General features: G+C 37.8%; 4 protein-coding genes across 4 annotated transcripts; 2 read left to right on the top strand and 2 right to left on the bottom strand.

Moving 5' to 3' along the window:
- Positions 1–579: 579 nt before the first annotated feature.
- LOC140880567 (annexin D5-like) lies at positions 580–4,451 on the top strand. Its single transcript, XM_073285126.1, has 6 exons — positions 580–734; positions 1,128–1,273; positions 1,465–1,683; positions 2,760–2,975; positions 3,052–3,141; positions 4,036–4,451. Exons 1-6 carry the CDS (start codon positions 659–661, stop codon positions 4,240–4,242), a joined length of 954 nt encoding a protein of 317 aa, XP_073141227.1. The 5' UTR covers positions 580–658; the 3' UTR covers positions 4,243–4,451.
- Positions 4,452–4,800: 349 nt separating this feature from the next.
- Positions 4,801–7,815, top strand: LOC140881816 (mediator of RNA polymerase II transcription subunit 27). Its single transcript, XM_073287411.1, has 7 exons — positions 4,801–5,114; positions 5,746–5,911; positions 6,092–6,542; positions 6,967–7,026; positions 7,128–7,196; positions 7,277–7,320; positions 7,414–7,815. The coding sequence occupies exons 1-7, from the start codon at positions 4,862–4,864 to the stop codon at positions 7,592–7,594; spliced, it is 1,224 nt and encodes a 407-aa protein (XP_073143512.1). The 5' UTR covers positions 4,801–4,861; the 3' UTR covers positions 7,595–7,815.
- Positions 7,751–9,202, bottom strand: LOC140881817 (probable ascorbate-specific transmembrane electron transporter 1). The gene is made up of 4 exons (XM_073287412.1): positions 8,726–9,202; positions 8,579–8,627; positions 8,234–8,433; positions 7,751–8,102 (listed from the first exon to the last, which is right to left on the bottom strand). Exons 1-4 carry the CDS (start codon positions 8,888–8,890, stop codon positions 7,851–7,853), a joined length of 666 nt encoding a protein of 221 aa, XP_073143513.1. The 5' UTR covers positions 8,891–9,202; the 3' UTR covers positions 7,751–7,850.
- Positions 9,203–17,906: 8,704 nt separating this feature from the next.
- Positions 17,907–20,549, bottom strand: LOC140883252 (zinc finger protein 7-like). The gene is made up of 2 exons (XM_073289644.1): positions 20,240–20,549; positions 17,907–18,893 (listed from the first exon to the last, which is right to left on the bottom strand). Exon 2 carries the CDS (start codon positions 18,823–18,825, stop codon positions 18,112–18,114), a length of 714 nt encoding a protein of 237 aa, XP_073145745.1. The 5' UTR covers positions 18,826–18,893; positions 20,240–20,549; the 3' UTR covers positions 17,907–18,111.
- Between the last annotated feature and the right edge of the window lie 1,053 nt (positions 20,550–21,602).

Below are 21,602 nucleotides of genomic sequence, written 5' to 3'. Positions count from 1 at the left end.
GTAGAGTAAATTGGAAGAATAGCCTTGTCCGAATTTTTTGAAAAAACCATTGATTTATTTTACTATATATAGAGAATAGAATCTGCCTATTAAACAAAGGAGGATATCATTTTTTTTTTCAAAATTGCCGTTATATGGTACATATATTACAACTTTTTTTTCTTTTGTTTTTTTAAAATTTTGAAATTTTAAATTATAATTTAATCTCTCGATAATTTTTAAAAATATAATATTAATTCTATTTGAATATAAAAATCAAATTAATCAAAAAATATTATGCTAACACGCAATACATGCATCGACACACTAGTAATACATTACAAAATAAGTAGGTGTAAATCAATTAAAACAAAAAAAAAGCGATCGACGCAATCATATATAAATAATATTTGAGAGAGTTTTTAGGAATTAATTAGACATTTTCTTCACAAAATTAATAAATATTATAAAATATTTATTTATTCAAAAAACACTCGTGACTAGGCTGAGAAAAAAAAAAGGGAAAAAAAAAACTTGTGACTTACCTAGAGAAGCTCTTGTGCACTAAATGGCAATGCGTTACACGTGTCATTTTATTTGGTATCTTTCAATAATTGATTCCATAACGTATCTTCATTTCTCGTGGGTGATTCGAGAGAGAGGCTCGGGGGTATCGAAGATGGCGACTCTTAGCGTTTCTCCGATGCTAACTTCGCCTCGAGATGATGCTATGCAATTGCACCGTGCTTTCAAAGGTAAATTCTCTGTTGTTTTTATTTGATTTTTTCAGAAAAATTTGATACTTGTTTGTCTTGCCTTAAATTTGTTTCATCGTTATGAGTTTGCGCTTGCGCCGATTTCTGGTGTTTTTAAGTGAATCATGGATATATGGACAGAGATAATCGAGGTCCAGTGACGATAAAGATGAGTAAATTTGTATTAAACTGGGGAACAAGTATATTTCATGATGTTGGTGGTCTCCACGTAAATTTCAGAATAGGAAGCTAAAATTATGTTACGATTTTCCATTGTTGGCATTAATTATGGAGAGACGGCGTTTAAATTAACAGGCAAATTCATGTTTATATCTTTCTTTTTCAAAATATCGAAGAATCCAGCAATTTCTAACTATCAATTGCACCGTATAGGTTTTGGATGTGATACAGCTGCAGTTGTTAAAATCCTTGCGCATAGGGATGCAACGCAACGAGCACTTATTGAACATGAGTACAGAGCTATGTATTCTCAAGAACTAAATAAACGTCTGGATTCTGAGCTTAGTGGTGATGTCAAGGTACAGAAGAGAAGCTTTTAAATCTTTTTTGTGCATGCTTCCTAAGAGGAGTGCTTTTTTTTTTTAAGGTTTATTATGTACAAATGTAGTAGTGATGGATTCTAACAGCAATCTACAACTATTTCTGGATGATTCAACTAGGCATTACTAGCTATTTACTGCTTTTCATTTCTAATTTTATATGATTTTAGAGAGCTGTCTTACTGTGGATGCATGATCCTGCTGGAAGGGATGCTATCATTGTAAGGAAAGCTTTGACTGGTGATATCATCGATCTTAAAGCTGCTACTGAAGTAATATGTTCCCGAACCCCATCTCAGATACAATTCTTTAAACAAATATATCATGCACGATTTCATGCTTATGTTGAGCATGATATTGAATATCAAGCATCTGGTGATCACAAGAAGGTGCTTTCTCTCTCTCTCACACTCGCACACACACAAAAATGCATCCACTCTCACCAAAAAGTTCTGAATGATTATTTCAACGTACCGACTTAGCTTAGGAGAAACTCAAACGAAACCTGCCTGGTAAAATTTATGGCTGAAAGTTGTTTTATCCCATTTTGTTAATTGAAATGAGAACCTGAATTGTTCACCTATTTGAATATTGTTTTGAATTTGAGTTTCCCATTTATTTTATTTAATATATGTATATTTGGAATGGAGACCAAACTATTAGTTTTGAGATCGTGCTAGATTCTTTAAATTAGTTTGTAAGCCACCTCTGATGCTCTGCTCTTCATAACGTGAAAGTCTGTGAAGAAAGTGGATGCTTGAAATTTAGGATTGAGTATTTTCCAATCCCCGGCGCACCACTAATGTGCTTCTTCCGTGGATTTCACACATTCAGAACTGCTAATTCAAGGTAAGGCATCAGGAAGAAAGTTCAATTGGAATGATCACGTGTCAAGGACAGGAAGATATATATTGCTACAATTGATGCATTGTTTGGTAATGATAAATGAATTGAAGATTATTGATGTGTCGGAAAATCACTTCTTTCTTGTTTTCTTTTATATTCTGAGGTCCTTTATGCATATCTTGGGCTACAACTCCTCAAATAAGTTATGTAAGGAGCACGTAAATCAACAATCTGTGTGGACCCTTCAAGAATCGGTTCGGATCTGCCTGCGAGTAAACTATATATTTAAAACGAATTAGTTTTAAATTGGTTTTGTGAAGATTTTGATGATTCCAGGAGCGCAATAGCGTCGCAGAACTGATGATGGCCATACTAGTCTTCTGATATGTCAATCTAAAGCACAGTTTCTATTTCAACCTCAGTTTATGGGTCTAGGATATTCTTTTGGGTTTATAAATCAGGCACAAGGTTGATTTATAAGTCTGGTATTTGTGTAATAAGTATGTTTGTAGAACAAGTGATCAGAAACTAATTTTTGAAGAACACATTTTGTGTGTGAGTGGATAAGGATTTTGCTCGTTAATCCACTTAATCGTTTCTGTTTGATTACATTTGGCAGTTGCTGCTTGCTTACATGAATACTATGAGATATGAAGGTCCCCAGGTAGACTGGGCGATGGCAGAACAGGATGCTAAATCTCTTTACAAAGCTGGGGAAAAAAGGTTGGGGACTGATGAGAGGACTTTCATCCGTATTTTTTGCGAGAGAAGCCGAGCACATTTGGCTGCAGTCTCTTCTGCTTATAACAGATTGTATGGAAAGTCGCTGAAAAAGGTGAAACCTATCGTTTCAGCTGTGTCCTTAAATTTTCATGTCTGTTACCAATGTCAAACTTGCAATCTTCTTGCAGGCTGTGAAAAGTGAAACCTCGGGGAACTTTGAGTTTGCACTCCTGACTGTTTTACTATGCGCTGAGAACCCTGGGATTTACTTTGCAAAGGTAAAAATTTCTTTTTTGTCGTACTCGTGGCATTGTCTTATCAAGGAAAATGTTAAGTTTATTATTTCACCTTTTTTTTTCGTTCCATGTGTGCCACCTCTGTTGGATCATTTATTTGGTTGCCATATGTTTCCAACTATTCTATCGTAGTTCCTGCTAAAAACTTGAATTTAGCAATTTGTATCAGAAGAAGAAAATGATATACTGCAGTGTCTATAGGGTAATCTCCATTCTGAAAATCATTGGGCAATCCTTCTATGCAGTGTTCTAAAAGGCCTTGCTTTTTCTGGTTAGGCTATGCCTCTAGGCGTTTCCCGCCAAATTTCCCGCCTAGGAGACGCCCAGGCCGCCTAGGCAGACAGAAATCCGCCTAGGGGTTACTATTTTTTTAAAAAAAAAAATTAAAAATAAAAAACTAAAAAAGAGAGAAGCAACGCAAGAAACAAACATAGAAGGAACGAGAAACAATAAAGTCAAGTAAAAAATTAAATCTCATATTACATGTGAATACTTGATATCTATTAATATCTATGTTTATGTTGTTGTTGTTGTTATTATTAAAATCTTATAAAAGTTTCGTACAAAAACTGAAAAACATAAGACATAAAAATTATATTTTATAGAAAAACTCATAAGTATCCCTTATGTAGGCTTTTAAAAAAACCGTCTAGGCGCTAGGCAGTGGGTCGCCGCCCGCCTACCGCACATTGCTTTTATGTAGCACTTTATGCATCTAGGCTTGTATTGACATTTTCCGTGGATCTCGTCTTGGGATATTATTGTCACAAACATAGTAGTTGAGTACTTGAGTTAATTTGCTATAAAAAAAATGAAAGTTCTTTAAACTTAGAATATCTATGAATGCTAGCTAAACCTCCTAATGAAAATTTTAAGGTGCTGCATAAGGCAATGAAAGGCTTGGGGACCAATGAGACAACTCTTACTAGAGTTATAGTGACAAGGGCAGAGATCGACTTGCAGTACATAAAAGCAGAGTACCATAAGAAATATGGAAAATCATTAAACGATGCTGTTCACTCGGAGACATCACGACATTACAGGACGTTTCTTCTTGAACTTCTTGGCCCCAGTCACCACTAGATGTGTTCATTGCTTCAGCGTAAATATATGTGTTCTGTAAATTCTAGTTTTCGCCATGTATAGAGTGTGAGATTGTGTGTCTTGGAACTATGTTGTTGTCCAGTTATTTTTTCCAAAGCGTGTATCTAGCTGTCTGAAGCAGTGCATAATTGATGAATAAAATCGACTTATGAAGTTGGAAATTTAAAAATATTTGTTGTTTTTTACGACCTTCTAGGTGTCGGCGTCGGAATTCATGGCAATTCATTTTGCAACATAAAACTTGAAAATCAAGTGTTCAACCATTAGACTGATTGGCTAATGATATAATCTCGTGCCACAATTATATTATTTTCTATGTTCAAATAATTATTTGAAAATTTTATAAAGAATATAAAATGACGTAATTGTTTCTCTAAATAATATAAAGTCGCGTGAAGTATTTCAAAATTTGTAAATGCTAATCACGAATATCAAAATTGCTGAGCCCATAGATATTTGGGTCGAATCACAGTACTTTTAGAACGTACGAGGCCCAAACCAAATACATACTCTCCTTTTCTTTTCTTGAAACGATCAACGATCCATAGAAATGTAGAATAGATTACCGACAAAAGTGAAAAATAAAAAATAAAAAATAATGCAGCACGCTGCAACACCACCACCGCCGGAGGCGGGGGATGCACCGCCGAAGCAGGTGGCACAAGCTTTGGAAAGGCTGGGTGAGGCGGGGCGGCTGATAGCTGATGTAAGGCTAGGTGCGGATCGGCTTCTGGAAGCTCTATTTTTCGTGGCGTCGGAGCCTTACCATCAGCAGTCTTCTAGGTGTTTGAATTTAATTGTTAAAGAAGAATCCATAATGCGCCAGCACCTCCAGAACCTTCGCTCCATAGGTTGGTGGCGCACAAACTCGTTCTCATCAGTTTAGCTTTTCTTGAAATTGGTGGTAAAGCTTGACGGATCAGTCAAAATTGTGTTTCCTCAAGCATTTTTTTAGGTTTTTCATTTGTAGGGTTTGAATATCATTGACTGTGAACTGGGTGTAAGGGTGTGCTGATAATTCTTTTTAAAAAAAATTGGTGAAAACTGAATTTTTGCGGTGTTGGATGTCTTAGAATATCTAGATTTTTTGGTGACTTTATAATTATAATCAAGTTTGTTATGATGATAATGGATTATGTGACTGAAGCGCGGGAACTGGTTCTACGGTACAAAAACAGTTTTTTGAGTGGTACTGGTTTTGTGGTGTAACGGTGTAAAAGAAGGCTTTTGAGTTATTATACTATTATTTGCTAAAATTTTGCCAGCATTCAAGAGTGTTCTAACATATTTAAGCTATAGATTTCCAGATATATTCTACTATGACGTCACTAACCAAATTTTATGCAGTATAAAATTCTTGGGAAAGTTTTCATTTTCTCTTCTATCTGTTGCTTTTCATGTGTCAAGAAAGTTGATTAAAGTTATAGGAGTGAGTCTGAGTTATCCTTTCAGGTTTTACTTAACATCATGTCATCTTGTTAGGAAGGCAGCTGGAGGAATCTGGTGTTCTGAATGATTCTCTTCGTTCACGAAGTAATTCTTGGGGCCTTCACATGCCTTTGGTTTGCCCAGATGGTGCTGTTGTTGCATATGCTTGGAAACGTCAACTTGCTGGTCAGGCTGGTGCTTCTGCCGTTGATCGGACCAGGTATTTCTTGTGGCTTGCTACTCTGTTTTGTGAGTTTAATATCCTAGAGTGTTGTATAACATGTTAAGTTCCAAACAATTTTGTTCATTAATTCATTCTTTGGATATCTGAATTTTTTGTGGGCTTTCGTAAAGTTTTCATATTGTCAAGTTGCACATTACTGGAGCTTGAATTGTGCAGATTGGCTCTGAAAGCCTTTACAGATCAAAAAAGGCGGTTTTTCCCGCACCTTGCTGATGATTCTGCCGCGGAATCAGCTACAAAAAAACTTTGCATCCCCCCACCTCTGAATCCCCAAGAAGAGCTTGGTGATCTGAGATCAGTATCTGATATCTTGTCCCATTTAGAGAAAGAGATTCCCGAATTTAAAACATTTACTTACCAGCGATCAGATTGGTTAAATCGGGCATCTGCATTGCCCTCTGCTGCGAATGAAAGTTCTATTGAATTGTCAAAAGATCATGACTTCCCTAGTACAACCAATTTAAGACAAGATTCAGCAAGTATTCACGCGACAGATGAAGCTGCTGTAATCGAGCTACTTCTGCCTTCTGTTTTTAGAGCAGTAATATCTCTGCATACAGCTCGTTCCATAGATCCGGATGCGGTAGCATTCTTTTCTCCTGACGAGGTGATTTCATCTATGTTTATTTCTGTAATTTTTTGTTCATATCACTAAAAGTTGTCAAAGTAATGTCGTGGTATTCTTACATATTTGTTTTGCTAACACTGGACTACTGGAGGCCCTTTCATGCCTGCAAACACAGGAAGATTAAAGTTGCTCGTCTAAGTTTTTAAGTGAAGTGTGCAAGTATGGTACTCAAGAGGATCATGTTTAAGCAAAAAAGACAAAAACATACAACAATTTTATGCCTTTTTCTTGTTTTTGCCTGTGTCATTCTGGATTTGTTTGGCAATTAATTTTCAAAATAAATCAACTTTGGTTTTTATGGTTCGGAGGGACTTTGAACTTACTCCGCTCTTTTATTTTTCCCACGTATAATTATTGCTTTTAACCTATTGCTGAGATCTTACTGTTTATAATTGGTTTCAAGGGTGGCAGCCACTTACATGGACATGGCTTTTCATCGCATCATGTGTTTAGACATGTCTCGGTAAGAACCCTGCCCGAATTATGTTTCCCATTCTCTATTTTTGGAGGCCCAAAAGTTTGCACCCAAACATTTATCTCCTTCACCGATATCTCTCTTTACAGGAACATGCTTCTATGGCTCTGCAATACTTCATTTGTGTCAACCCCGAATCAGCCTTGCATTCTTTGCTGGTATTTCATATTTGCCAATAATTCATGACAATCCTGTCTTAGCTACAGATAATTGTTAACACCTGACTTTATCGTTGCAGCACTGGATCTGCAGTTATCGAACTTTGTTTACCAAAGCTTGCAGGTGATATTTTGATTTATCCATGATTTAATTTACTTATACTTAAATCCATTGCTGCTGTTTCTGTACTCAACCATGGACGTTGCAACTCCGCAGCAAGTGTGGCAAGCTACTATTGATGGACAAACAATCAGGTTTGATTTTACCTCCTGTAAGACGCCCTTTCCGCAACTTCTCTGCCAGCAAAATTTCAGCAAAAAATAGCTTGATTGAGAGCTCTAGTAGCCTGGATCTCATACTGGCTTTCCATATCAGCTGCTTTTCAGATAAAGCATAGAGTCTTCTTTTTCTTCTTCATGTAGAATAGTAATAAATTTTTTAGTTCAGGTTTTGTCTATTGGACTATTTGAACCCTTGATTTTGGAATTTGCACATACATTAATATCAACCACCCTTGAGGTTTAGAATAGGGATGAAGATGAAGGTGGTTTTAAATTTGAAACGATTATATTAAAGAAAATCATGATAATTCAATAGTTGAATTTTGAATATGCTTAACCCAGATGGTAAATACATGCTTGGAAGTAACGTCTCTAGTAGAACAGAACAGTGATAACAACAGACGCAGCGTACACGAAGATCAAGAGCGCAGTGAAGTTGACTACAAGTGCTTCTTGATCTCGTTTTAGCCTCAAGATGAAGAATTTCTCGACCAGCCCGGTTTCTGCGCTTAAAATCGCCATGAAGAAGATGATGATTCCTAATACTGCGTGCCGTGGTGCTACACTGTTCCTTGTTGATGCTTCCGCTCGAGGATAAACGAACGTGACGAAAGAGAATAGCCACTGAACCACAATTGAATGCAATAAAGAAGAATGATATTTTATATTCAAAAGTTACATTAATTATTTGAAAAACTCATGATAAGGCAAATTTAATCAAACTGTTCTAAAGTAAAAAATCCTTGCAAGTATACCTGGAGAGCAAAAAGGCAGATAGTGGACATGCCCAACCAAGAATGGAAGGAATACATATGGGGAAACCCCTCGTCACTGTGAAACTTGAACACTGCATAAATCCCCACGATTCCAGCTCCGAGTGCCACCAAATGCAGCACCAAATGAATCGTTTTCGGTCGTTTCCTAATTTCCGGCCAGATTTTGTATGCCATGATTGCTGTAAAACAAGTAATCGACTGCTTAAAAAACCACTAAATATCCATAAACAACATGCAACAGATTATATATATTTTCAACAAGAAATAGAAGTTTGGGAAAATATATGTATACGTAGCCTCAAGTTTTTGGTTTTGTTAGTTTACCTTCACCAGAGAGTAAGACAGAGCCAATAACCATCAGCAGTGGATGCATCTGCGACATCCAATATTCAATCGATGAGTTACTTACACCATATTCACCCAAAAAAAAAGGTGAGAAACAAATAAATAAATAAAATAAAAGTTCATGACATTAAAAATCTTGGCTTCCACGTCTGATTTAAAAGCAACCCCTTCCCTGAAATGAAGCAACCAAACAAGGAGTAGAGTGATCACTGCTACTGCCACAACATGTGCAAAACGAGTCACCGGAAGCGCCGACGACGTATCGTAGCTCGAGCTTCTTTCGAGAGCCATATATTCTTGTGATTTCGATCAACAAAGGGATGTGATTTGCTAGCTACGACGTTGAGAACATATATAAGTTTCTTGTTTTCATAAACTTAATGGAAGTGTAGAATATTAGCTAAAAGAATCTCTCAGTTTGTGAGAATAAAGGGTTTAATTTTGCGACCGATAGAAAAATTTCGGGCAATCCGTCGAGCCGGCTGGCTATACATAAAGTGAACAAATGAGTAAAAATTAGTCTTGTTTTGGAACACCTTGATCGCCACTCAAACTCCGAAAACGACACCAAAGAGATTTGATAACATTAATGTACGCATTAGCAAATATATCATGTTGAAAAAGTGTGGATAGAAAGCTCCGTCTGCTAAAACCATTGTCTAGTACAGAAAAATCCCAAGGATTCAAGATTCCCAATTGGTAGTCATTGTTGCTTGTGGGCATTGGTGTTTCCAATTCCAGCAGCTAACTTATTTCATTAATTCCGTGCAAGATGTATATGAAACGTTTTCTTTATATTAGGGAAAAAAAAACACGTTTATGTAATAAGGACAAATTTAAAAAGTTGCAATACCCCATGATGCGATCATGGATAGCTCGTGTGACGCCCGGGGCTGAAGAGGCAGGGAGTGATCGCCGGTGCCAAGAGGTTGCACGGACAATGAGCGGCTCCTGGTAGGCTTCTAGGCGGAGGGAGACATGAATGAACCGATCCCGTGCCGGAATGAGAGGGGATTCTGAGACTGTGTAGGTATGGGACTACATAGTTGAGGAGGGTTTAAAAAGATTTCATATGTACTGCTCATATCAAGAAGGTGCATCTTCTTTTCGGGAGCTCATCACATAAGAACTCCAAAGTTAAGCGTGCTTGACTTGGGGAAATTATAGGATGGGTGACCCCTGGGAAGTTTCTCAGGGTGCGTGTGAGTGAGGACAAAAGCACGCTGAAAAGACCCGTCTTGATACAGTGGGCCATTACAAATGGTATCAGAGCCGACCTCTCTTAGTACGGTATGGTTCGGGGACGAACCAAGCGGAAGCTGGTGGGCATGTGACGCCCGGGGCTGAAGAGGCAGGGAGTGATCGCCGGTGCCAAGAGGTTGCACGGACAATGAGCGGCTCCTGGTAGGCTTCTAGGCGGAGGGAGACATGAATGAACCGATCCCGTGCCGGAATGAGAGGGGATTCTGAGACTGTGTAGGTATGGGACTACATAGTTGAGGAGGGTTTAAAAAGATTTCATATGTACTGCTCATATCAAGAAGGTGCATCTTCTTTTCGGGAGCTCATCACATAAGAACTCCAAAGTTAAGCGTGCTTGACTTGGGGAAATTATAGGATGGGTGACCCCTGGGAAGTTTCTCAGGGTGCGTGTGAGTGAGGACAAAAGCACGCTGAAAAGACCCGTCTTGATACAGTGGGCCATTACAGCTCGCCTGTTGATCAAGTGATTAAGGATCCGTTGGAGATGCCAAGATGACCGATTACGAGAGGACGAGCTAAGAAATTCAAAGATGCGCTTCAATCGTTGATAATGGACATTGGAATGCTTGAAGATCATTTGGAGGGATGTTATAATCTTATTGAAGTCCAAAAAAAGTCAAGAGAGTAGAGGAAATATCAAAGAAAACATAAAAAGAGGTGACAAGACCCGAGAGGTATGCGCGCCCGCGCCTCATTGACGCGCACCCGCGCATGGCGGACAGGACCTTATGCGCGCTCGCGCCTGCCCACGCGCGCCCGCGCCTGATCCGTTGTTTTTTTTAAAATTTCAGGACAGAGTCCTATGCGCGCCCGCGCCTGCCCACACGCGCCCGCGCCTGCACTCTCTCTCACATAGTTCGGCGTTTTGTGTGTGTGCGAGACTTTTTGATATTTTGGCATTATTTTCTATTTTTGAGAGTTTTATTCCTACTAGGAAACTTTTAGGAGATATCTTTGATATCTTTAGCTATATTTTGAATTATTTTGCGATATCTTTTATTATTTTGTAGTTGTATTATAAATACAACATATACATTCATTATTAAAGATAACAATTAAGATTTCAAATTATTGATTATTCAATACAAAATTCTCTCTAGAATTTTATTAAGCTTTTGCTTACCCAAAAATCAAACTTATCAAAGTTTTCAACTTTGTGGTGTTTGTCGATTGATTATCCTCGTGGGTTGTCAGAAACAGGTTTTCTGAAGGTCCCGTTGTGATCAATTGTTTTCTTCGTGATTACTGTTGCTAGTTTCGTTGTAAGCTAGAGGTGGTTAATCCAAAACTTTTTACTTGTTTTCAAGATCGGGCAATTTCTTGATTTCTTTTGTTATTGGATTGAGGGTACGATTTTAATATAGTCGTGTTTGCCTTCCATACATTAAGAATTCATATCATTTGGTATCAAAGCAAAGGTTTTGAATCAAGTAAGTATCTATCTTCATCTATCTCTGTTCTTCGCGTTCTTCTTACCCGTTCTTCATCGTTCTTCGTTGGAATATTTCCTTCGTCGAATTTTTGTGTCGTTTCTTTCAAACTTGTTATTCAAGTCTCGTGTCTTGTGCTACAAGTTATAAAAAAAATCGATAAAAAAAAATAAAAAGGATCGAAAGCTTCAAAAAAAAAAAGAAATATTGAAGAAGCAAGATAACTTGTTGTCAATTGTTCATCCTTGGGTTCAAGTCAAAATTCGAGTGTTCATAAAAATTTTTCATCTTGTTTTTGTCAGTCTTCGAGAGTCAATCTTCAAGTGTCTACGAGTTGTAAACTTGAAAGTTTGATTGAATTCTACATAAAGCAAAAGCCTGCATAAATTGAGTGGAAAAAAAAAATGGTTGAGTGAATTCTTTGGAGTGAATTGTGAGAATTTGTGTGAGGTAATTTTATTACTAACGTTTTCTTGCAGCTACGATGAGTTCTTCTAGCCAAAACTTTTCTCAAGGTCAAATGGATGAATTGACCAAGATGATGATGGCGGCTTTGGGGCCAATACATGAGAAGTTGGATAAGCTTGAAGTTGGTGGAGGTGATGGTAAAAATAAAAAGAAAATATTTGAGGAAGATGATGATGGTGGAGAGGATGAAGAGAGTTTGGGTGAAAATTGGGGTAGAAATAGGAGGGTTCATGAGGGTGACAGAAATAGAAGGGGAGCTGTGAGAGAAAGATACATCGAAGGGAGTCGAGAGGATGGGAATATTAGTGGGATTAAGATGAAGATTCCTTCGTTCCATGGGAAATCTGATCCGGAGGCTTATTTGGAGTGGGAGATGAGAGTTGAATCGGTGTTTGATTGCCACAACTACAATGATGCGAAAAAAATAAAACTGGCGGTGGTTGAGTTTGTGGATTATGCTCTCATTTGGTGGGATCAATTTGTTACTTCTAGGAGGAGGAATCGAGAGCGTCCCATTGAGACATGGGAGGAGATGAAGCAAATATTGCGGAAGAGATTTGTGCCTAATTACTACTATCGTGATATGTTTAGGCGTTTACAAAATTTGAAGCAAGGTTCGAAGAGTGTTGAGGATTACTTCAAGGAGTTGGAGGTCACCATGATTCGAGCTAATATTGAAGAAGATCGTGAAGCAACTATGGCTCGTTTCTTATGTGGTTTGAATAGGGAGATTCAAGACCAAGTGGAGCTTAGACATTGCATGGATCTTGAGGAGATGGTACAATTGGCCATGAAAGTGGAACAACAACTCAAAAGGAGAGGTATGGGTCGAAACTCTACTGTTGTGGGTTCTTCTACTCCTTGGCATCCAAAAGTTGGCAAACGAGAGGATGTCAAGCCGGTGTCCAAACCAAAAATCGATACCAAGCAAGAAACACCAAAGCAAGGAGTGCAAGGTAAATCTGAAACTCCTAATAATCGTTCTAGGGACATTAAATGCTTTCGATGTCAAGGTCTTGGTCATATTGCTAGTCAGTGTCCTAACAAAAAAATAATGATTGTGAATGATGGTGGTGAGGTTGAATCGGAGAGTGAGGAGGAGAATTATGATGATATGCCTGCGTTGGAGGATTCCGATGACGAGGGATATAAGGCAGTCGTTGGAGAGTTATTGGTGACTAGGAGAGTGTTGAATGTGCAACAAAAGGAAGAGGAAGAAAATCAAAGGAAAAATTTGTTTCATACTAGATGCTTTGTGAAAAACAAAGTGTGTAGTGTCATCATTGATGGGGGGTAGCTGTACCAATGTCGCAAGTAGCGAGCTTGTTGAGAAATTGAGTTTGCCTACTTCAAAGCATCCTCAACCCTATAGATTGCAGTGGTTTAATGATAGTTCTGAAGTGAGAGTGACTAGGCGAGTTGTGGTGCCTTTCTCAATTGGGAAATATGGAGATGAAGTGGTGTGTGATGTGGTGCCTATGCAAGCGTGTCATATCTTGTTGGGTAGACCGTGGCAATTTGATAGGAAGGTGACACATGATGGGTTTAAAAATCGTTATTCCTTTACTATGAAAAAGGAATCTGTTGTATTGTTGCCTATGACTCCAAAGCAAATATTGGAGGATCATTTGCAAAAGAAAAAGAAAGAAGAGGCCGAAAAAAAAGTGAACAAAAAAGTGAGATGGCCTTAGAAAAAAAGAATGAAAGAAAAAAAAATGAGAAAAAAATTGAGAGGAAAGAGGCCGATAAAAAAATATACATGGCCCAAAAGAGTGAGTTGCGAGAGATTTTACATGTGCATACTCCACTTGTGTTGATTTTCTATAAGGAGATTCTCCTTAACACAAATGATATAGCCGAAAATCTTCCGAGCAATGTTGTTTCTCTGTTGCAGGAATTTGAAGAATTATTTCCGGAGGATTTACCTCAAGGACTACCACCTTTGAGGGGAATTGAGCATCAAATTAATCTTGTGCCCGGAAGTGCGTTACCGAATCGTCCAGCTTATAGGAGTAATCCGGAGGAAACAAAAGAGCTACAAAGGCAGGTAAGTGAACTTCTCGATAAGGGGTTTGTGCGTGAGTCGATGTCTCCTTGTGTTGTACCTGTTTTGTTAGTGCCTAAGAAAGATGGTTCATGGAAAATGTGTGTTGATTGTAGAGCCATTAACAATATTACCATCAAGTATAGGCATCCTATTCCTAGGCTAGATGATATGTTGGATGAATTGCATGGTTCTAGCATTTTTAGTAAAATTGATTTGAAAAGTGGTTATCATCAAATTAGGATGAGAGAAGGAAATGAGTGGAAAACTGCTTTCAAAACGAAATATGGATTGTACGAGTGGTTGGTTATGTCATTTGGGTTAACTAATGCACCTAGTACTTTTATGAGATTGATGAATCATGTCTTGCGTGCTTATATTGGAAAATTTGTTGTGGTATACTTTGATGATATCTTGGTGTATAGCAAAAATTTGAATGAACATGTTGAACACTTGAGAATTGTGCTAATCACACTAAAGGCTGAGAATGTGTATGCTTATTTGAAAAAGTGTGTGTTTTGTACAAAAGAACTTGTGTTTCTTGGTTTTGTTGTGAGTGCTCAAGGAGTCAAAGTTGATGAGGACAAGGTGAGTGCAATTCGAGATTGGCCAACGCCTATTTCAATTGGCCAAGTTCGGAGTTTTCATGGTCTTGCAAGTTTCTATAGGAGATTTGTAAAAGATTTCAGCACTTTGGCGGCTCCTATGACTGCGGTGATAAAGAAGAACGTTTCATTCCATTGGGGCAAGGAGCAAGAGAAGTCTTTTGATATTATTAAGCAAAAATTAATTAATGATCCTTTACTTGTATTACCTGATTTTTCTAACACTTTTGAAATTGAATGTGATGCGTCAGGTGTAGGAATTGGAGGTGTCTTGATGCAAGGTGGGAGACCGATTGCATATTTCAGTGAGAAGCTAAGTGGAGCGTCCTTGAATTATCCTACCTACGACAAAGAGTTCTATGCCTTGGTTCGTGTTCTTGAAACGTGGCAGCATTATTTGAGGCCAAAAGAATTTGTGATTCATATGGATCATGAGTCTTTGAAACATCTCAAAGGACAACAAAAGCTGAACAAGAGACATGTCAAGTGGGTGGCGTTTGTTGAGACTTTTTCCTATATTATCAAGTACAAGCAAGGAAAAGAAAACGTGGTAGCAGATGCTCTATCACGAAGGTATGTGCTTCTATCTACTCTGGACTCTAAGTTTTTGGGATTTGAGTATGTGAAGGAGTTGTATGCCAATGATCATGATTTTGGTGAGATTTATGTGTCATGTTTGCATGGTCCGAAGGATAAATTTTTCATGCATGATGGATATCTGTTTAAGGAAGATAAATTGTGTGTTCCTAAATCGTCCATACGTGAATTACTTGTTAGGGAATCACATGGGGGTGGTTTGATGGGGCATTTTGGTGTGGCTAAAACTTATGATACTTTGCATGAACATTTTTATTGGCCACATATGAAGCATGATGTTGAGAGTATTTGTAAGAGATGTGTGACTTGTAGGAAAGCTAAGTCTAAGACATAACCGCATGGATTGTATACCCCACTTCCTGTTCCTAGTGAACCATGGGTAGATATTTCGATGGATTTTGTTTTAGGATTACCAAGATCTAAGAAGGGGAGGGATTCTGTGTTTGTGGTGGTTGATAGATTTTCAAAAATGGCTCATTTTATTGCTTGTCATAAGTCTGATGATGCATCTCATGTTGCGGACTTGTTCTTTAATGAAATTGTTAGATTGCATGGCATGCCTAGGAGTATTGTTTCTGATAGAGATACTCGCTTCTTGAGTTACTTTTGGAAAACATTATGGTGCAAGCTTGGTACTAAATTACTGTTTTCGACTACATGTCATCCTCAAACGGATGGTCAAACTGAGGTTGTTAATAGGACATTAGGAACTTTGTTGCGTGCTATAATTAAAAAGAATTTGAAGAGTTGAGAAGAATGTTTGCCATTTGTTGAGTTTGCATATAATCGTAGTGTGCATTCTACTACAAATTTTTCACCATTTGAAATTGTGTATGGTTTTAATCCTTTAACCCCGTTGGATTTGATGTCTTTGCCTGTGAGTGAAAGGGTTAGTATGGATGGAAAGAAAAAGGATGAGTTTGTGAGAAATTTGCATGAGAAGGTGAAAGCGAACATTGAGAAAAAGAACTTGCAATACACAAAACAAGCAAATAAAGGTAAAAAGAAGGTTGTATTTGAACCGGGTGATTGGGTTTGGTTGCACTTGAGGAAGGAGCATTTTTCGGAGAAGCGGCGTTCTAAATTGTTACCTAAAGGCGACGGACCTTTCCAAGTCGTGGAGCGGATCAATGATAATGCCTACAAATTAGATCTACCAGGTGAGTATAACGTCAGTGCTACTTTCAATGTTTCTGATTTGTCTCCATTTGATGTAGGAGATGATCAAGATTTGAGGACAAATCCTTTTCAAGAAGGGGATGATGCGATCATGGATAGCTCGCCTGTTGATCAAGTGATTAAGGATCCGTTGGAGATGTCAAGAGGACCGATTACGAGAGGACGAGCTAAGAAATTCAAAGATGCGCTTCAATCGTTGATAATGGACATTGGAATGCTTGAAGATCATTTGGAGGGATGTTATAATCTTATTGAAGTCCAAAAAAAGTCAAGAGAGTAGAGGAAATATCAAAGAAAACATAAAAAGAGGTGACAAGACCCGAGAGGTATGCGCGCCCGCGCCTCATTGACGCGCGCCCGCGCATGGCGGACAGGACCTTATGCGCGCTCGCGCTTGCCCACGCGCGCCCGCGCCTGATCCGTTGTTTTTTTTAAAATTTCAGGACAGAGTCCTATGCGCGCCCGCGCCTGCCCACACGCACCCGCGCCTGCACTCTCTCTCACACAGTTCGGCGTTTGTGTGTGTGCGAGACTTTTTGATATTTTGGCATTATTTTCTATTTTTGAGAGTTTTATTCCTACTAGGAAATTTTTTATCTTTGATATCTTTAGCTATATTTTGAATTATTTTGCGATATCTTTTATTATTTTGTAGTTGTATTATAAATACAACATATACATTCATTATTAAAGATAACAATTAAGATTTCAAATTATTGATTATTCAATACAAAATTCTCTCTAAAATTTTATTAAGCTTTTGCTTACCCAAAAATCAAACTTATCAAAGTTTTCAACTTTGTGGCGTTTGTCGATTGATTATCCTCGTGGGTTGTCAGAAACAGGTTTTCTGAAGGTCCCGTTGTGATCAATTGTTTTTTTCGTGATTACTGTTGCTAGTTTCGTTGTAAGCTAGAGGTGGTTAATCCAAAACTTTTTACTTGTTTTCAAGATCGGGCAATTTCTTGATTTCTTTTGTTATTGGATTGAGGGTACGATTTTAATATAGTCGTGTTTGTCTTCCATACATTAAAAATTCATATCACCCCACATATTCGAATCAATTTTGAATATTTGGATTTACCATTAAAATATTACCCTTGTACTAGCATGAATTCAACACTTTGATCATTATTTTAAAGTAAATAATACAAATACACAACGATCAATAACTTAACCTTGCATGAATTCCAAGAATTTGGAGTTGGGACGGTTAATAAGATCCTATTATATGAGTAATACCCAAATCACTCATCCGAAGGTCTATATCTCAACACGGTTGGGTTCAACCTAGCATATGGGTATTACCCCCAATGATAGATATAATGTCTCATGATTTGCCACGTTAACAATATATCATTAATTACGCATATGTGTAAAAATACGAATCATTTGATGCATGATTTGAGTACAACCCTTAGTGTAGCTAGGATCTCATTAACCAACTCAACACATATGCATAATTAATATTATAAGATTGACATGTCAAATCATGGGTTGTTAGATATCCTATTAAGATACTACCCTTAATGTTGGTTGAATTAAACCCGTTGGGACACCCATGCCTGATAATACTTCACGTTACTATAATCATTTCTATATATTAGTACTAATCATTTCTATGTATTGTAAAATTATTAAAAGTTACGTTGGTTAAAATGAGTTGTTAGCTTTTTGGAGAGCAAGACGAGTACTGGTAAACAAGTAATAATATGAATTCAGAAAATTCGTCAGTGAAGTAACTAACATCATGTAAATCATACAATCTCCGAATTAATCATCATCACAAAATATTCAAGAACGTACGTGTATTTTCGAAAAGCAGGCAATAAACCCTGTACAGCATGAGATGAATCAAACTCCCAAGAATCAAGAAAAATCATGTCATCGGATTAAACTCTACTTCTCATGCAAAAAAGAATTGGTTCACAGCTTCAAATTTAGATCAGGAAGCGATGAATCTGTCCTCGGAGGCGGATCAGGCGCCGCAAAACTTATGTTAGAACTCTGTCCTAAATCAAATCCCTGATTTCCATGATAGCCATCGATTTGCCGGAAGCTTCCAGGCCATGACGAAATATCGGCATCATCATACTCCATGAATACAGCAGGCATGTTCCCGAAATAGCCTTGATCAGCAAACCTTGCCCCGCCTTTTGTCCCGTGAATCGGCCTATTATGAATAGGCCTGACGATGTGTTGGTGCATTGCTGAATGAGCTTCGATGCCTAAAGATTGAAATGCGGAACCATGGAGCGGTAAAGAGGCTAAGCTAGCATATCTCTCTGATAACATACCCATTCGCATGGCCCTTTTCGCAAGTGTTCTTTCTCTCTTGTGTGCATTCTGGTGTCCTCCCAATGCCTGTGAGCTATAGAACTTCCGGCGGCAGTAATTGCATGAGAAAACACGGGTACCTGCTGGAGGGTGTGGGGATTCATCTGTGCCTTTTGGATCCGTGTTGGAGTTGTCGAAGAAGCCGAGTGTGAGGTCCAGAGTAAGAGGTGTAGTTGTTTCTTGAAAGTTGTTGGTTTCTTTGGAATGAGCAGGGGACGTCTCTTGCACGGATATATTGGAGGCTACATGGCTGGTGGATTCGGATTCGTCTTCTGACTCTAGATTGAGATTCCGGGGCCTCATGGAGGAAGATTTTGCCTCTATTTTGGAGAAAAAATTGGAGACTTGATGGTGAAAATCAACTGAGTTACCTGAAAATCAAAAGAATTCGATAAATTAAACTCGAGTAGGGGAGTGTTTCCGAATGAATGCCTTCAAGGAAACATAGCACTACCACTTAGGATTCGGGTAATTTGATACCTCAGGGACTCGAAATATTGAAAGCGTCTAAGCTATTATGGCTTAAAAATGTTAGTGCCTGCCATATTCAATATCGTTGCTAGAGCTACCTAGGCAAAGTAGGAAGTGTAATCTAGAGTTTTGCACGCAAGAACACGACGGGAAGTGCTAGAAGCCGCCCTACACTACTCAGATGAACAAGCTGCAACCATTAGTGTCCAATGATCCACATCATGTCAACTACTGGTTGTTCAAGAGGATCACCGGAACATCGGGCATACACCAAAGAACAGAGAATCAAGCTCTCAATCAAACAACCAACCAACGTGATAATTAAGCGATCATTTGATTTTAATACAAACAGAAACATCAGTAACCCAGAATAAGATAACATGGTGTCTGTGTCAAACCAACTGTAGTTCTTTGTGTTCAAGTTTCTAAACAAAATTTGGTCACATTCAGAACCCGCTTGTGGTCAAGGTTTACACTTCAAACCAATGTTTATCTCGCAAAGATTCAACAAGAAGATTACGGAAAGGGGATTATGATTGGGGGTCAAGGTTTACACTTCAAACCAATGCTCATCTCGCAAAGATTCAACAAGAAGATTACGGTGAGGGGATTATGATTGGGTGAGGTTGTTGAAAAATTTCTTGGGACTAATTTGAAAATGGCATCCCAACTTAGATTCCATATGGACCGAGCAACGAGAGGGAAATGCAGTTTGCCACAATCAAAGGGGAAAAAAATCATCAGGCATCATTTTCATATTATCTTACAAGTTCAAAGTTTCTTGGAAAGAAAGTAAAACTCGATATCCCCGGGACTGTGCTGCTTAACATTCCAAGATCTGCGAAAGATGGATTTCTCTAGGCACGAGCCTTTTTTTTTTTAACATATTATTGTGAAGTCAATATTTACACATGTTCAAGAAAGAAACACGGACACCATGGATTTCACAGCCAAGCAAGTAATGAACAAGTACTAGAAATCAAAGCTAATCCCAACGTAATTCCCTAGATCAGCAAGTCCAACCAATAAAGCAAAACAGAACAACCAACCAACCAAAACCCACATATTTTCTCCATCCACAAACAAACTTTACGATCCAAGAATTCAGTCAAACCAATCCACAGCTTTACAAAGTCACAAGAATCAAACATGTGCAAAAGCAACCCACCAAAAAAAAAAAACAAAAACAAAACAAAAAACAGTCACAAACCCCAAGAAAAGTTTTGGGCTTTTTCACAGTAAGTACCTTGAAACCCAACTGCAAGCCTCTCAGATTGTGAGATGAAAAGACAGATAGTGCAAGATTCTAGTTTTTACCAAAAATGGTGGGATTCAGAAACACGAGAATAACATGGAGATAAGATCATCAGAGAAAGAAGAGAGAGAAGAGGGGGTGGTGGGACGTCAGATAAGTCAGAGAAATAAAGCAGATGATTGATGATTGTTGTTCCACAGGGCTATTTATGTTCCTCTCCGCTTGCTGAAATGCATCACACAGACCCACTCACTCACCAGAAAATGCTTTGCCCCACTCTCACCAAAACAATTGTCGGGCCATATGGAGTTCTTTCAACTCTTGTGTTTTTTTTTTACTACTAATATAATAGTTTTTATGCAACCCAACTAGCTAAACATCTCGCGTAGGTGATGATATTTGGATGGATCTTAGACAACCATTAAGGTCTTGATGCCTCGCCCGCACAAAATTAACCGTGTTGACATAAAAAATCGAATTCTTGATCTATGAACAAGTGTTTATCTATTTTAATAAATCGCAAATCGAATTGTACGAAAGAGTTTAAGTCAATTGAGACAGTGTTAACAGAAAAAATCGAATTTAAACTTATGAGCAAGTTTTATTTATTCCACTAGATAATTTTTTTTCTTTTTCAGAATACATTGGCCGTGACTTGAACTTGTCACGTCAGCTGGCCACAAGATAATATGCTCTTTTTTCCTAAATAATTCCTTCTTTATAGAAAGTCGAATTTAAATGGAATATGTTTTTAAATTTTGATTAAAAATAAAATTAAATATAAGAAATTTTTATTTAAAAAAAAAAATTCAGAAACTGCGGAATTGGGACCGAACGAATGACATCCACCATTAAATGTCCCATGCTTCTGTGCAAAACCAGTGGTGAAATGACAGAATTAGCCCTGTGCATTTGTTTGGTTGGGGCCTACGCCCCTTATAATTATTAAAGTGAAAACTACTTTACACTACTTCGTCCGCTTCCCATTCAGCCACACCATCGGTGTTGCACTGCTCAATTGAAAGCTTCCTTCTCCTTCTTGTGTTACGTCGAAAGTGATATTATCGATATATTTTTATGTAAAAAAAAATATGTATATTAATATTAGTATCTTTTAGTTTTATACGTTAGAATGTTTGCGCAAATGTTTGGTATAAAATCATAAAAAGATTTATTAGATCATCTCATCAGACAATTTTATGATATGAATCTCAAACTCGATATAACTCATAAAAATATTATTTTTTTCAAATACAAATATAGATTTAATCAATTTATCTCGTTGATATATATATATATATATATATATATATATATGTATATATATATATGAAACTGTCTCATAATAAACTTA

This window comes from Henckelia pumila, chromosome 2, assembly GCF_033568475.1.
Source record: "Henckelia pumila isolate YLH828 chromosome 2, ASM3356847v2, whole genome shotgun sequence".
Classification (NCBI taxonomy): Eukaryota; Viridiplantae; Streptophyta; class Magnoliopsida; order Lamiales; family Gesneriaceae; genus Henckelia; species Henckelia pumila.
Note: the sequence above shows the minus strand (reverse complement) of the source record. Positions and strands in the feature narration are given on the sequence as shown.

Bases quoted from the DNA above. Each gene is read 5' to 3' on its own strand.
- LOC140880567 (XM_073285126.1), top strand. From the start codon at position 659: ATGGCGACTCTTAGCGTTTCTCCGATGCTAACTTCGCCTCGAGATGAT. The intron at 735-1,127 runs GTAAATTCTCTG...TGCACCGTATAG, and splicing joins ATTGCACCGTGCTTTCAAAG to GTTTTGGATGTGATACAGCT. The intron at 3,142-4,035 runs GTAAAAATTTCT...GAAAATTTTAAG, and splicing joins CTGGGATTTACTTTGCAAAG to GTGCTGCATAAGGCAATGAA.
- LOC140881816 (XM_073287411.1), top strand. From the start codon at position 4,862: ATGCAGCACGCTGCAACACCACCACCGCCGGAGGCGGGGGATGCACCG. The intron at 5,912-6,091 runs GTATTTCTTGTG...TGAATTGTGCAG, and splicing joins TCTGCCGTTGATCGGACCAG to ATTGGCTCTGAAAGCCTTTA. The intron at 6,543-6,966 runs GTGATTTCATCT...ATTGGTTTCAAG, and splicing joins CATTCTTTTCTCCTGACGAG to GGTGGCAGCCACTTACATGG.
- LOC140881817 (XM_073287412.1), bottom strand. From the start codon at position 8,890: ATGGCTCTCGAAAGAAGCTCGAGCTACGATACGTCGTCGGCGCTTCCG. The intron at 8,628-8,725 runs GTCATGAACTTT...TGGATGTCGCAG, and splicing joins TGGAAGCCAAGATTTTTAAT to ATGCATCCACTGCTGATGGT. The intron at 8,103-8,233 runs GTATACTTGCAA...ATTGTGGTTCAG, and splicing joins TCTGCCTTTTTGCTCTCCAG to TGGCTATTCTCTTTCGTCAC.
- LOC140883252 (XM_073289644.1), bottom strand. From the start codon at position 18,825: ATGAGGCCCCGGAATCTCAATCTAGAGTCAGAAGACGAATCCGAATCC.